Consider the following 15,138-nt stretch of genomic DNA (forward strand, 5'->3'; position numbering starts at 1 on the left):
CTCAGGTGATCTGCCCGCCTTGGCCTCCCAAAGTGCTGGGATTACAGGTGTGAGCCACCACGCCTGGCCAAGGTTATTTTTTTGTTTTTTTTTTTAAGCAGTACCTCCCCTCTAGGAGTTCAACACTTTAGTGGGAATCATTATGTAATCATTATAATGCAGTAATATGGACCTGGGTACAAAATGCAGTGGAACTAAAAGAGCAACTAATTCTGCCCTAAGAAGACAGAGAAATAAACCCCATAGGAGTCAGTATCTCGGCTGCCCCTAGAAGGACAAATGCGGGCAAAGGTGTGAAAGTGGGAGGAGGAACGAGGAACCATGACAGCTCTGGCTGCTATTTGTGTGGTCTAGGGAGGGAAAAGTTGACATAGTTGGTAAGGGCTGCTGTCTGCCTCACGCATCCCAGGACTCAGACTGGAGAAGAGATTGTTCGCAATCTAAGCAGGTACCCAGCAGTGAGGTGCCGTGCAAGGGACATTACAATGCAACTCATATATATGGAAGGCTCCATGGCTTGAAAAGACTAAATGCCAAAAATACAAACAATAATAATTACATATATGTAGATAGATGTATATTTGTTTATGTGTGGAGTGACAGAGAAAATGATGAAATGTGACCAAATGTTTAAAACTGTTCAATCTGGATAAGAATCCTTTAGAGTTGTCCGTACTAGCAATTTTTCTGTAAGTTTGAAATAACTTGAAAATAAAAAGGTCAAGAAAAAAGTGCCCACAGCATTTGGTGACTAAAAGTTTATTGGTGGCCTGAACAGAGCAATTTCAGCGGGATGGGGAGAAGGAACGCTCTATGGCAGGGGACAGAGGTCAGCATGAGAGATGGGGAGCAGAGACCAGTGCAGTCTACACCATCAGGACGCCCGGCTGTGAACTGAGAAAGAGATAGATTTTTCTTTGCTTTTGTTTTTTGAGAAAGGGTCTTGCTCTATCACCCAGGATGGAGTACAGTATCGTGATTTTGGCTCACTGCAACCTCTGCCTCCCAGGTGCAAGCGATTCTCCTGCCTCAGCATCCCGAGTAGCTGGGATTACAGGTGCAGGCCAGCACGCCCAGCTAATTTTTGTATTTTTAGTAGAGACAGGGTTTCACCATGTTTGTCAAGCTGGTCTCAACTCCTGACCTCAAGTGATCCACCCGCCTCTACCTCCCAAAGTGCTCGGATTACAGGCATGAGCCACTGTGCCCAGCCAAGAAAGAGATAGGATTTAACCAGAGGATGTATTCAAGTGAACGTTTTTTTCCTTCTTTTCATAGGAGAGACTTAAATACATTTACATGCTAGAAAGAACGAGAAACCAGAGAAAGGGCGAGAAAAGAGAGAAGATATGCCTGAGACCATTTCAGCCTATGTATTTTTACTTTAAAAATACTGAGAATGATGGTCATCATCATATTCTATGTAAGAGTCTTATCCATGCCTAGATCCTTCACTTGAAGCCAAGTCATCATCGTATTCTATGTAAGAGTCTTATCCATGCCTAGATCCTTCACTTGAAGCCAAGTCATCATCATATTCTATGTAAGAGTCTTATCCATGCCTAGATCCTTCACTTGAAGCCAAGTCATCTCTCTTCATTTAACCTTGCCACATAGGCCTTAGCGTCCTGAATCGCTTCGCACTTGCCTGTGAATCTTCACAGGTTTTCCACATCCTGCTTAGGTTGTGTGCCCAGACTGAATGCAGTATGTTTAAGGCTCAGGATTCTTGCTGGGCAGTGTGAGGGGCACATTCCCACTGGCAGAAGATCTTTCCCAGGTATCTTAGTCTGTTTGTGCTGCTATAACAAAATACCATAGATCAGGTGGCTTAGAAACAACAGAGGTTTATTTTTTTCACAGCTTTGGAAGCTGGAAGTCCAAGGTCAGGACACTGGCAGTTTCTATGTCTGGTGAGGATCTGCTTCCTGGTTCATTGGTGATGCTTTCTCACTGTGTCCTCACACAATGGAGGGGGGGAATGAGCTTCCTTGAGCCTATTTTATAGGGACATCAATCCCACAAAGGAGGGCTCCGTCCTGCTGACCTAGTCACCCGAAAAGACCTCACTTTTAAATAGCATTACCTTGGGGGTTAGGATTTAACGTACGAGTTTAGGGAAGACACAAACATTCAAACCATGGCACCAGGCAAGAAACATGTCAGTAGAAAAAAATTAAAAGTTCCCCAATTAAGTAATGTTTCAAAAGGATAAATAGGATGTTTTCTTTCTTACCCCTCTAAAATAACTCTTAGCTTTCCAGGCAAAGAAAAGGTAATGATAGTATTAAAGATATATAGGACCTTTTACTTATTAATATGAAAGCCCTTGTAATCAAATCCTGATTAACCTTTCCAAAAAGCTGTTAATTTGGTTTTGCCTCCAACACTATCAATAGATCTGTGCTTCTTCTATTCATCTGAACACAGAGTTCTTCCTTACCCACAGAGAAAATCAGAGCCAATTAATATTTTTGCTTGAGATTCTCTTAATATTATCAGATGGAATTTGTATCTCGGGCTTAAAGTACTCATGTTTTATTGTTCATAAACACAGCAGAAAAGCGGAACACAACAGACATGTCTTCACTTTAGAGCCGATCTCAGAGCCCAGGCACAACTCTCAGGACTCCGCGGTTGAGTCAGGTTAACTAAGAGCAGGAGTGGCTTTTGTGTTGAAACAGATGAACTTTCTGGTTGAGATCAGAGCAGGCATTGTCCCGTCTGCTGATGACATGAGAAAAGGAAAGCCGTAAAAGAGAAACAACAAGGTGCTGGCTTTCACAGGGTCGGGGACAAACTTCTCTTGGGTGGCACAGTATGAATGAGCATTAATTAATAACTAAGGATGAGTCCCACCAAGAAATTATCATCCCAGCATTAGGCATCAGGATTCCCCCATGCTAACACTCCATGTGTGACGCAAAAACCTACTGCCATTAAGCAGTTATTCTAAGTGCATGGAGTATGCAGCGACTGCGGGTGTTGGTAACAAAAGAACCCCAGTGAGAGCAGAATGGAATAGAGGATTTCAGTGCTGATGGAGATTAAATCGTCTGAGAATGGCTTTGTATATTAACTTCAGGGAACTCAGGTCTTGCCACCTAAAGAGTGACACCTGATGCCCCAATTGTAGGGTAATAAATCTTCAGTAAACCACAGATCTCAAGTAGGCTGCTTGGAAGGTGAGAAAAATCGTATCAAGCCCATAAATGGCTTCCTTTCTGGGGACTGAAATGCCATCTCTGGGCACTTATATGTATGTGAATAGCAGATTTAACACTTGAGACAATTGAAGTTTCATAAAATGATGAGTCCTTGGCCTTGTTGTCAGAGCGTCCTGTGAACAGGATTGTCAGCAGCAAAGGTAATAACATGATTAAGATCAAGTGGTAACCCAGGATTTCACATCTAGTACCCAAGAAATTTCTGAGAAGTAAGTATTTTCTTTTTTGGTGAAAATTAAGAGAGAAAACTAGGAAAAGTACATTTAGATGGCAGCATCCTGGTTACGTCTCTAGCGAGTTAAAGGCTGAACAAATATTGAAAAGTATGACATTATCAGCATCAATTAATACTTTTAGGTCACAGTCAAGGGGGGCATTTTTGACCTTCACGAATAGTGCTGCCAGCCATAAAAAGAGCTGCTATATTCCACGACCACACCTATAATATTGTAATATAGCAATTATTTTCTGGATCCATTACAAGAAAGGATTTTCTTGGAGCTATGTATTTGCAGAGCCTTCCTGCCCGCATTTCCCCATGCAGCTCAATTTACTGCATGGAAGGAATACCTAGAATTTACCTGGAATACAGAAAAGAAGTTTTCCCTTTTTTGGGAGCACCACAGGTAAAAATTTAAAGTAAGTAGGAGCTAATCAGAGCCTGGCCAATCCTCCAGAAAGCTCAAATTCTCAAAAGAACAGCTTCTAAATTTCAAATTAGAAGTCGTTATTTCTTAAAAATATGATATGATAAGTAACATTGTGTATTACTGTTTTAAATTTAACAATCTCAACATTATCATTATAACATGATTTCACTAGAAATAGAACACTGCTTAATATTATACAGGAATAGGATGGGTCTTAGTGGTTGTATCAGAATGTATCAGAAAAGAGAAATCAAAGCTGAACTCATCACAGAATTTGATCATTCTTTCTAGCAAGCTAAAATAATCATTCATCCAACTGTTGCATTTTTCAGTTAATGTTTTATAGATATAAGCTAAAGAGATTTTTTAGTATATATGTTCAGAAAGGAAGAAATATGTTGCAGTTATATAACACACTGATGCATATGGTCATCCTACTGTTTTCAATAAGCATTTAATCATTCTTTGCAAAGGCCTCTTAACTCAGCTAGTTTTCCACAAAGTAATGAGTGCTTTATTCCTTGGAAGATATTTCTAAATGGCAATAGCACAATATAGTTACATAGTGTATCTATTATACCAGGAGTACATTTTGTTGTTAGGAGACTTTGAAAAGCATAAAGACTGTTCTGAAATTGAAATATTTCCCCCAGATGTTTGATTGCCTAAGCGCAGGCTATATTAAGGAACAGAAGCAAAACAGCCCTTGTGGCTTCACAGATGTCCTATCACAGCACAGGCTCTTTTATAATCCTCTGAATAAAATCTAATTTGTTTCATCTGGTGAAGAGGTCATTTCTAGCTTCTGACCAGCATGAGTAAAAAGATCTGATCATCTGAATTGTATTTAATATTAGATTTGTACTTGGTTTGTAAAGCAAATTATTAGTGTTTTCTGGTTAAGATTTTTAAAAATATTCATGTTACTTAAAATAAGCTTGTGTATTGTAATGTAGATTTGCATTTGTACTTTCTCCGTATCTCTCGAAGTAAAGCTTCCCCACCTCATCCCCCAAGTTGGCAACACTTTTAAGTCAAAGACTTAACTTTTAAAACTTAAACTTTGAAGCCAAAGACTTGTCCTTAATATAAAGCCCATTCTAAGCTTTCTATTTCTTTCTAGGCTTATAATCCTAAATTTCCAGTAGGAATCACTCAGTTATTAACTCTCCAATTCCCTGAAATTAGGAAAAAAATCCTCTACTTTTTCTTTATCTGCTTTCAGTTCTATGATCATCTTCCTAGAAGTCTCAACCCCCAATTTGGAAAACACTAATTTAAAATTTGTGGACTGAGGCAGGAGAATGGTGTGAACCTGGGAGGCGGAGCTTGCAGTGAGCCGAGATCGCGCCACTGCACTCCAGCCTGGGAGACAGTGAGACTCCGTCTCAAATAAATAAATAATAAAATAAAATTTGTGAAGAGTGTCAGTCTTCTAATTTTACATTAACCAAAAATATCTCTTTAGAATTACCAGGAACACTGGTCTCAATATGAAAGTACAAAATCAAGCAATGTACCACGAGGGCAACCTTCTGACATGGTGAATGACCATCAGCCTTCCAGAAGACCAGCCAAGCTCAAGATTCGAAAGCAGCGTAAACACCAGAATGGCCTGAAGTCTTCCACAACAGAAGAGGTGACTGCCAGTCAGGGACACCAGAATGGCCTGAAGTCTTCCACAACGGAAGAGGTAACTGCCAGTCAGGGGAACCAGAATAACCCTCCCAGGCAGCAACAAAACCAAAATAAGCCTCTTGATACTTCAACAAAGCCTGAATCGATTGTGATTATGCATGCCTCTAACAATGATGTACAAGCCTCAAGGGCACTTAGAAGCCACAATCTCAAAGAAACCTCCAATACATTTGCTCCACCAAAACAGGCTTTTGACAAGGTCTTATCTAAAAACTCTACTGGATGTGACTCTGGGCTGAATGTTAATAAAGAAAGAGGACACAAAGACCAAGAAGAGAAAAGATTTTCATATCAGCAGCTACACACCCTTTGTGACATGGATTTGAACAACCTTAATGAACTTTCTAAGAGACACGTGCTCCTGAGCCAGAAAGGCTCTCAGTTTGTTTATCACATAAATACTCATGGATCAACCGAAAATAAGAAACAACTCAAACAGCCTTATACAGAGACAAAATACAGGAACTTAGAAATGTTATGGTAAGAATTCCCTTTTCTCAAGTGGTTTTCTAGAGGAGAAAGGAGAGACTGCTGCAGAAAGACGGGAGAGGAAGAAGGGGAAGGGGAATCCATAAGGTGGCTAGGTGAGAAGAAGAGTTCACCTAACAACTTCCTTAGCTCTGATTCCTGCCTCAAAGAGTCCACTTTTTTTTTTTTTAGACAGATTCTCACTCTGTTGCCCAGGCTGGAGTGCAGTGGTGAGATCTTGGCTCATTGCAACCTCTGCCTCCCGAGTTCAAGCAATTCTCCTGCCTCAGCCTCCCAAGTAGCAGGGATTACAGGCGTTCACCACCAGACCGGGCTAATTTCTGTATTTTTAGTAGAGGCAGAGTTTCAGCATGTTGGCCAGGCTGGTCTCGAACTCCTGACCTCAAGTGATCCACCCGCCTTGGCCTCCCAAAGTGCTGAGATTACAGGTGTGAGCCACCGCACCCAGCCAAGAGTCTACTTTTGATGGATTTCTTTTCCTCTTCCCTGTCTCCGCTATTTTTCCACTGTAGTTAAACTAGAAGTTGAAGGGAGAGGAGGACAGAGGGACCCAGTCAAAAAACATCAGTGTGTTTTGGGGGTTGCAAGTAATGTTTGGAGGAAACAAATGATCTCCAACATTATCATGGCCTATCCTGAGAAAATAATTTAAAATACAGAAAAATATGCACATACAAAAAAATCATCATTTATAGAGGTGACCTAAAAATCCAACAATAGGGAATGTTTAGGTAAATTATGATATTTAGTATCATGGAACCACTAAAAATTATGATTATGAGGAAATGCTTCTATAGGAAGAAAATAGTAAGGTACAAAATTACACCTTGGGTGGAATGACACGGGTAGAAGAAAAAGTACATCTAAGGAGTATGAGTTCTACCGTGTTAAAATATGCACAGAAGATAAATTCACCAAAATGTCAATAGTGGTTATCTCTAGCAAGAGGGATTGGGATTTTAAAAATTTATTCTTTAAATTTTCAGAACAGTTCAAGTTCCCTACAATGTAGACGTATAACTTCTATAAACAGGAAAATGAAAGTTATTTTAAAAATTACTTCAGGCACCATTTCTTGGTGTTCTTCGATCAAACGTCCTTTCTACATACCTAACATACTAAATATAATGCTACAGTGCTAAATGCTCTACAAGGTACAAAAGAAGTATGGTGTGTGAGGCACCTTCAAGGAACTTGACTTTCAAAGTAGGGAGACAATTACTCCCTCGTGAGTTGATCAAAGAACATTTAAGTGCCACACTTGGTGATATGGAATGTAGATTTAATCAGATTTAAAGTTAGCTTCCTAGAAGAGATAATGATAAATAGCAGGCATCTTTGTCTTTTTTTTTTCCTGATTTTAGAAAGATGGTTTCTAACACTTTTACCATTAAAAATAATATTTAGTTTTTGGTAGATAGATAGATGATAGATAGGAAATTTCCTCCTATTCCTCTTTGCAAATAACTTCTATCATAAACGAGTATTTGATTTTATCAAATACTTTTTCTGCATTAATTGAAACATTTCTCCATTAATCCTTTAGTGTGATGAAATATGTTAACAGATTTTTCTGATGATGCACTGATTTTTCTGATAACCCTTTTATTCCTAGGGTTAACCCAATTTGTCATACTGCATTTTTAATAAGTTGCTTGATTTGATGTGTTAACACTTTGTTTTAAGATTTAACATTTTCATATACATGAAGTGAAATTGGCTTATAATTTTCCTATCTGCCACTGGCCTTGACTGGGTGGATTTTCAAGAAAATACCAGCCTTATAAAATGAGTTGAGGACTATTTCCTCATTTTGAATCCTCTGGGACACTTTATATACAATTGGCCTTACCTGTTACTTGAAGGTTTGATAGAAGTTTCCTCTAAAACTATTGGGCCATTGGTGGGTTTTGTTTGGCTTTTTGTTGTTGTTTGTGAGCAGATTTTAAACTCCTGATGCATTTACTATAATCATTATAAGACTTTGCAGTCTTTTCATTTTCATTTTAGTCAGTTTAATACATTATATTTTTCTAGGAAAAATTTTCCTTTTATGCTGTCTTAAAATGTACTGTCATAAAGCTTTTTGTAGTATTTAAATAACTTTAATATTATTCCACCTTTATTATATCTATAATCATGTCCCTCTTTTCATTTCTTTTTTTTTTTTTTTTTAATTTTTTTGGCAGCCTCAACCTCCTGGGCTTCTTTTGCTTAATTTTCTCTGTACATATAGCTAATTGATCCTACGCTTATGAGTAGCCTCTTAGTATAAGTTTCCATAAGGACAACCCCATCGGGCAATTTCTCAATTCTTCTGTCTTTCTTGGAGCCAGACTTTGTAGACACCTTTACTTTCTTTCTCTTTCTAGACTTGCTTCGCAGCTGTCCCGGCTGAGGATTCCCTTTGCCTTTCTTCTGATAGGATTCTCTTTTTCAGTATCTCACATTTTCCTTATTTTGTTTGAGCACCCCTTCCGGCGTTTCTTTCAGATTGAAAATGTGGTACAAGGACAGGGGACAGGGTGGTGGGCAGTTCTCAGCATGCCAGTGTCCTGTGCCACACCTGTTTTCTGACTGCGTTCCGCTGTTGTTGTGCTCATATTATCCTTAAGAATCTCCATGCCCTCATGGAGACCCTCTTGACTCTTCTCCTTCGTCACCCTTCCTGTTTTTTCCATCCCCGTTCTCTTTCTTAGTTTCCTCTCTAATTTTGATAGAGAACATCCCCCATTGCTTGAGAGGTAAATGTTTTGAGATCTTGCTGAAATTATCTTTCTTCTGCCCTCGCCCCTGATTGGTAGCTTGGCAGAGGATTGTAGAATTCTAGATGGAAAATCATTGTCCCTCAGAATTGCCTTCTTGCATCCAGTGTTGCTGTTGAGAAATCTGAAGCCACCTTATTCCTGATCCTTTGTATATAATCTGTTTTTTTTTTTTGTTTTTTGTTTTTATTTTTCTGGAAGCTTTAGGATCTTTTCTTTTTCTCTACTGAAGTGAAATTTCATAATATTGTGCCTTCGTATAGGTCTATTTTCATAGATTGAGCTGGGGCCTTTAAACCTGAAAACATGTGACCTTCAGTTCTGGGAAAATTTCTTGAGTCATCTTTATGGGTAGTTCCTTTCAACCATTTTCTGTTTGCTCTTTCTAGAAACTCCTGTGATTCAGATGTGTTTTTCCAGGACTGTTATTATGATTTTGTTTTCTCTTTCTTTCTCCATTTCTTTGTAATTTTGTTCTACTGTCTGGGAGGGTTTCTCAGTCCTAGCTTCCAGCCTTTCTACTGCTATCATGTTTCTTAATTTCCGACAGGATTTTTTTGTTGTTGTTTCTGTTATTGGTTTCTGAATGTTCCTCGTTTTATAGCCTCATGTTTTTGTTCGTGGATACAACATCCTTTTTTCTCAACATCTTCTTAGATTTTCAACAAGGCAAAATAGGGTGTAAGGGCCCTTGTGACTGAATTTTTAAGTGTTTTTAATTCCCTGCTTTGCTTCTCTTTCCTCTGGGTCTTTGTCAGTGATGTTTGTTTCTCTTCTCCTATTTTGCTGCCTTCCACCTTAGGGCTTGTGTCAGATGTCTGGCAATTCTTGATCGTCTTCTCATGATCAAGTATGAGAGACTAGAAAGCTTATTGGAAGCTCTGAGTGACAGTGCTTGTTGACTTTGAGTGCCTATAGAATGATCTTTGGGGGCCATGTGATAGGAAGCCCTTCCTGTATGTTTTAGGTCTTTTCTCTTGGTGGTCAGATTTATTATCTGTGCTTAGTGCTTCACAGGCAGAAGACTTGTTGGCTTCTTCAGAATGAAAATCTCCAGTGAGCTGCAGAGAGAGGGAAGGGACAGTTGCCTAGGTGCACAAAATGGAGAAGATGATCTGGAGATCCGCCTGCTTCTTTTTTTTTTTTTTTTTTTTTCTGGAGATGGAGTCTCACTCTGTTGCCAGGCTGGAGTGCAGTGGCACGATCTCAGCTCACTGCAACCTCTGCCTACTGGGTTCAAGCGATTCTCCTGCCTCAGCCTCCTGAGCAGCTGGGACTACAGGCGCCCATCCCACGCCTGGCTAGTTTTTGGATTTTTGGTAGAGACAGGGTTTCACCATGTTGGCCAGGATGGTCTCGATCTCTTGACCTCATGATCCACCCACCTCGGCCTCCCAAAGTGCTGAGATTACAGGCGTGAGCCACCGCACCCAACCCTGACTGCTTCTTAAACAGACTTTCAACCAAATCTTTTTTAAGTAACTCTCACATAGACTTTCACCACCGCCACTCCCACTTGCAGCTCATGAGCCTTACAGGATTCTATGGTGTAAACTGTGGCTTCTCTGCTTTCCCTGCTGCTAACTTAGATTCCACTTTTTTGAGTCTGCTAAGATAGTTACCATTCAACCATCTGTTCTCTGCTTCCGAAATATTTGCTCTTTTCCCCCCATTTTGTTCTCTTTATCTTCGTGAGTTGATGTCTTTTAAAAATCTCTTTATATATAATTTTGATTTGCATTTGAGAGTTAAATTGCATGCTTATTCTGCCATGTTTTTTCTACCACCTTTTCATTTTGAAATTGTTCACACCTAGTAAAAACTTGGGGGAAAATATCTACAATAAACACCTGTAGTCCTTCATCTAGATTCATCAGTGCTAAAATTTTGCAACATTTTCTGTCTATTTACTGAATCATTTGAAAGCAAGTTCAGAATCACAATATTTTATCTCTAAATATTTCAACATTCAGTCCCTAAGAATAAGGACATTGTCTTATACAACAATCACACCATTATCACAGCTAAGAATATTAACGTTATTGTACACAATATCATGTAGTATGAGTACATTTTTAAATTGTATTACTTGTCTCCAAAAAGCCTTTTACAGCTTTTTTTTAAAATTCCTGATCCAGTATTCAGTGTTCATACATTTCATTTACTTTTTGTCCCTTTAATTAAAAAAAAAAAATCTAGAACAGACTGGGCATGGTGGCTCACACCTGTAATCCCAGCACTTTGGGAGGCCAAGGCAGTGGATCACTTGAGGTCAGGAGTTCGAGACCAGCCTGGCCAACATGGTGAAACTCCCACTCTACTAAAAATACAAAAATTTGCCGGGTGTGGTGGCAGGCGCCTGTAGTCCCAGCTACTCGGGAGGCTGAGGCAGGAGAATCTCTTCAGCCTGGGAGGCAGAGGTTGCAGTGAGCTGAGATCCTGCCACTGCACTCCAGCCTGGGCAACAGTGAGGTTCTGTCTCAAAAAAAAAAAAAAAATCTAGAACAAATTATCCAATGCTCACTTTTCATTGTTTTCTATAACAATGCCTTTTTAGAAAAAATTTATTGTTTTTGGATAGTTATATTTTGGTTGACCATTTCAGGCAAGAATACTACTTAGGTGATTTGGTGTACTTTTTATTACATTATACCAGGGGATACATACTATCAGGCTATCATATCATTGGTGATGCTAAGTTAAACCTTTTGATTAAGGTAGCGACTACCAGATCTCCCCATTGTAAAGGAACATTTTCCCTTTATAAGTAATTGTTAATATTCGAGACAGTGTAAATATCCTAGTTTTCAACAGCTTTTTGTACAGTGTTTTTAGCATCCACTGACAGTGCTTACCTAAATCATTCATTACACTGGGGTTGCAAAATGGTGATTTTGTAATTCTATCAATACCTATACATTTATTACATGGCTGTTGAAATAAGACCTTTTCCTCTTCCTTTTTCTCCTTCCTTCCTTCCTTCCTTCCTTCTTTATCTCTCTCTCTCTCTCTCCCTCTCTCTCTAGTATCATTATGGACTCATAAATCTTTTTCTATAAACATGTTAAAGTCTATTACCATCATTATACTGTATATGTTCTCACTGTCTTGGATTTGAGCAGTGGGAGCCCCTTCACTCCAGTTCCTGGGTCCTTTTGATGTAACATCTTTTGTCTTCGAGCACTTCTTTGTTTTCTGGCATAGTAATATGTTCTAGGTTTACCTTTGGACTTCCCCTGAACTCATGCGGAAGCATCAGTTTCTCCAAAAAGCCCTAATTCTTTTTAGTAGGGAATGGAATTTAGAAACCAAGATTTGAGAGCTATGTGTTCTCATTGCTACTGAAATATTATTGCTTCTAGACTCAAGATCTCAGCAGTTAGAGCTAGAAAATACCTGTACCTGAACCTCTTTCTATAATTATGCCTATGCCAATACATATTTCTGTATACTAGTGGGGTCACACAGATACCTCAAATCCAACAGCTCTGGGTTCTTCCTCATGCTTCTCCTTTTCCATATTTGTATCTCCTTTTTCCAACAGTGAAAACCTTAGTTTACCAAAACATCAATATGTTTACACATTTACCCTTCCCTACAGTATATGTACAAATAGTTTTATAATTACAATGCCAGTACCACTACCAAACAGTCAGCCTAAGTAAAGCTCATGATTTCTTTGCCATTCTTTTTCCTCTCTCTATATCCTTCTAAGGATGTACAACCAAACTACATTGACTCAAAATTACTTCATAAATTAATTCTTTTCTCTTGGTAGAGGTAATCAGTTTAACATACAGTTAAATTCATTTGTTTTGCTTTGTATTCAGTGTTAGGATTTTCTTTTCTTCTCATTGATTTTAAATTTTATTTTATTTTTTGAATATGTAAAACATTACATGGTAACCAACTGCTTGTAGGGTGTGTGACTGCAGGTCACTGTGTGTGCCTCCTGTTTGGTAAGGACCATGACAAGAAATAGAAATTCCCTTTTTGTTGTTTGTTTTAGTTTATTTATTTATTTATTTATTTATTTTTAGACAGAGTCTTGCTCTGTCACCCAGGCTGGAGTGTGGTGGCACAATTTCGGCTCATTGCAACCTCTGCCTCCCAGGTTCAAGTGATTCTCCTGTCTCAGCTTCCCAAGTAGCTAGGATTACAGGCACGTGCCACCACGCCCAGCTAATTTTTATATTTTTAGTAGAGACAGCGTTTCGCCATGTTGGTTAGGCTGGTCTCGAACTCCTGACCTCTGGTGATCCACCCACCTCGGCCTCCCAGTGCTGGGATTACAGGCGTGAGCCACCGCACCTGGCCAGAAATTCCTTTTTCAAAGCAGAAATTTATTCTGTCCTAACTCAGAAGAAACCACAATAGTTTATTTGTGCTTTCTCTCTCTTTTTCTTGATCAGCCTTGCAAAAGGGTTGTCTATTTCATCTGTCATTTCAAAAACAACTGTTCCTCTATGTTTTGGTTTTGCTTTCTCTTTTATCCATCTTTGTTCTCATATATTTACTTCTTTTCTTTGATATTGCTTGAATTTACTTCAGTGTTTTTGACTTCTTAACTTCTGCTATTTATTTATTGAGACAGAGTCTCACTCTGTTGCCCAGGCTGGAGTGCATTGGCATGATGTTGGCTCACTGCAACCTCCATCTCTCGGGTTCAAGCGATTATTGTGCCTCAGCCTCCCAAGTAGCTGGGATTACAGGCATACGCCACCATGCCCAGCTAATTTTTATATTTTTAGTAGAGACGGAGTTTCACCATGTTGGCCAGGCTGGTCTTGAACTCCTGACCTCAAGTGATCCACCTGCCTTGGCCTCCCAAAGTGCTCAGATTACAGGCATGAGCCAACGTGCCCAGCCCTTAACTTCTGTTTTAAATGCTTAGCTCATTATTTCTAAGGCTTTCTCCTTTTCCAATATAATTTAAAATTATAAATGTTCCTCTAAGTATGTTTTAATTGCTTCCCACATGTTTTAAAATGTAGCATTTTTATTATTGTTTAGTTCTAAGTATTTTCTTCTCTTTTTAGAGGCAGGGTCTCACCATGTTGCCCAGGCTGGAGTGCAACGGAGTGATCCTAGCTCACTGCAGTCTCCAACTCCTGAGCTCAAGTGATGCTCCCACCTCAGGCTCCCCACTAGCTGGGACTACAGACAGGCTCCACCACACCCAACTAATTTTTAAAATTTATTTGGAGACAGGGTCTCATTATGTTGCTCAGGCTGGTCTTAAACTCCTCGGCTCAAGCCATCTTCCTGCCTCAGCCCCTTGAGCTGCTGGGATTACAGGCACAAGCCACCTCGCTCAGCTAGTTCTAAGTATTTTCTAATTCCATTATGATTGCCTCTTGGATGATCAGTTATTTGGAAGTATGTTTATAAATTTCAAAACATATATAAAGTTATTTTAGATATATTTATTGTTATATATCTAACAAAACAATTATTGTCAGAAAACATCATTCACATGATACCAAGTTTTTGATATTTTTTGATACTTGTTTTTGGCCTAACGTTTTGGTCAATGTAACCAAATGTTCCTCATTTGTTTTCTGCAGTTGTTGATTACATCATTCTATATACTTACATTCTATGTACGAGTAGGCTTGTTGAATAGGTCTTTTAAGTCTTCTATAGCCTAGTTAGGTTTCTCTGTTTGATATATCAGTTACTGAAACTGGTGAGGTGGCATCTCCCTCTTTAAGAATTGTCAGTTTTGCCTCACAATTCCATTAATTTTTGCTTTATGTATTTTGAACTTATGTTATTAGGGACATGCAGATTTATAATTGATATATCTTCCTGATGAATTCTTCTTTTAATCCTGATGTAATCAATATTTTTATTCCTAATAATGCTTCTTTCTTAAAGTTTATGCTTTCTGATACTAATACAGCTACACCAGCTTTTTAAATTTAGCATTGAGTCTGGTATATTTTTTCCATCATCTTCAAACTTTTCAGTCTTCTTATGATTTAAGTGAGTCTCTTTTAAGTAGTATGTTGGATTTTGTTTCTTTATTCATTCTTAAACTCACTTTTAACTAGTGACTTAAAACTATAGGCCAGGTGCAGTGGCTCACACCTGTAATAACAGCACTTTGGGAGGCTGAGAAGGGAGGATTGCTTGAGTCCAAGAGTTTGAGACCAGCCTGGATAACATGGCAAAACCCTGTCTCTACAAAAATTAGCCAGGCATGGTGGGGTGCACCTGTGGTCACAACTAATCAGGAGGCTGAGGTGGGAGGATCACTTGAGCCCGTAAGTCAGAGGTTGCAGTGAGCCAAAATCTTGCCACTGC

General features: G+C 39.0%; 1 protein-coding gene across 11 annotated transcripts in view; it reads left to right on the top strand.

The window, feature by feature from the left end:
• JHY (junctional cadherin complex regulator) overlaps positions 1–15,138 on the top strand; it is a 77,059-nt gene that overhangs the window by 46,292 nt on the left and 15,629 nt on the right. For 9 of the 11 annotated variants that reach the window (XM_034933912.3, XM_034933915.3, XM_034933916.3 and 6 more), the window contains one exon: positions 5,346–6,055. The exons of the other annotated variants lie outside the window; for them this stretch is intronic. In XM_034933912.3, coding sequence (XP_034789803.1) covers positions 5,346–6,055 — 710 coding nt within the window. The remainder of the gene's footprint in view (positions 1–5,345; positions 6,056–15,138) is intronic. 11 annotated transcript variants of the gene reach the window in all.

The sequence above is a fragment of the Pan paniscus genome, chromosome 9, assembly GCF_029289425.2.
Source record: "Pan paniscus chromosome 9, NHGRI_mPanPan1-v2.0_pri, whole genome shotgun sequence".
NCBI classification, from domain to species: Eukaryota; Metazoa; Chordata; class Mammalia; order Primates; family Hominidae; genus Pan; species Pan paniscus.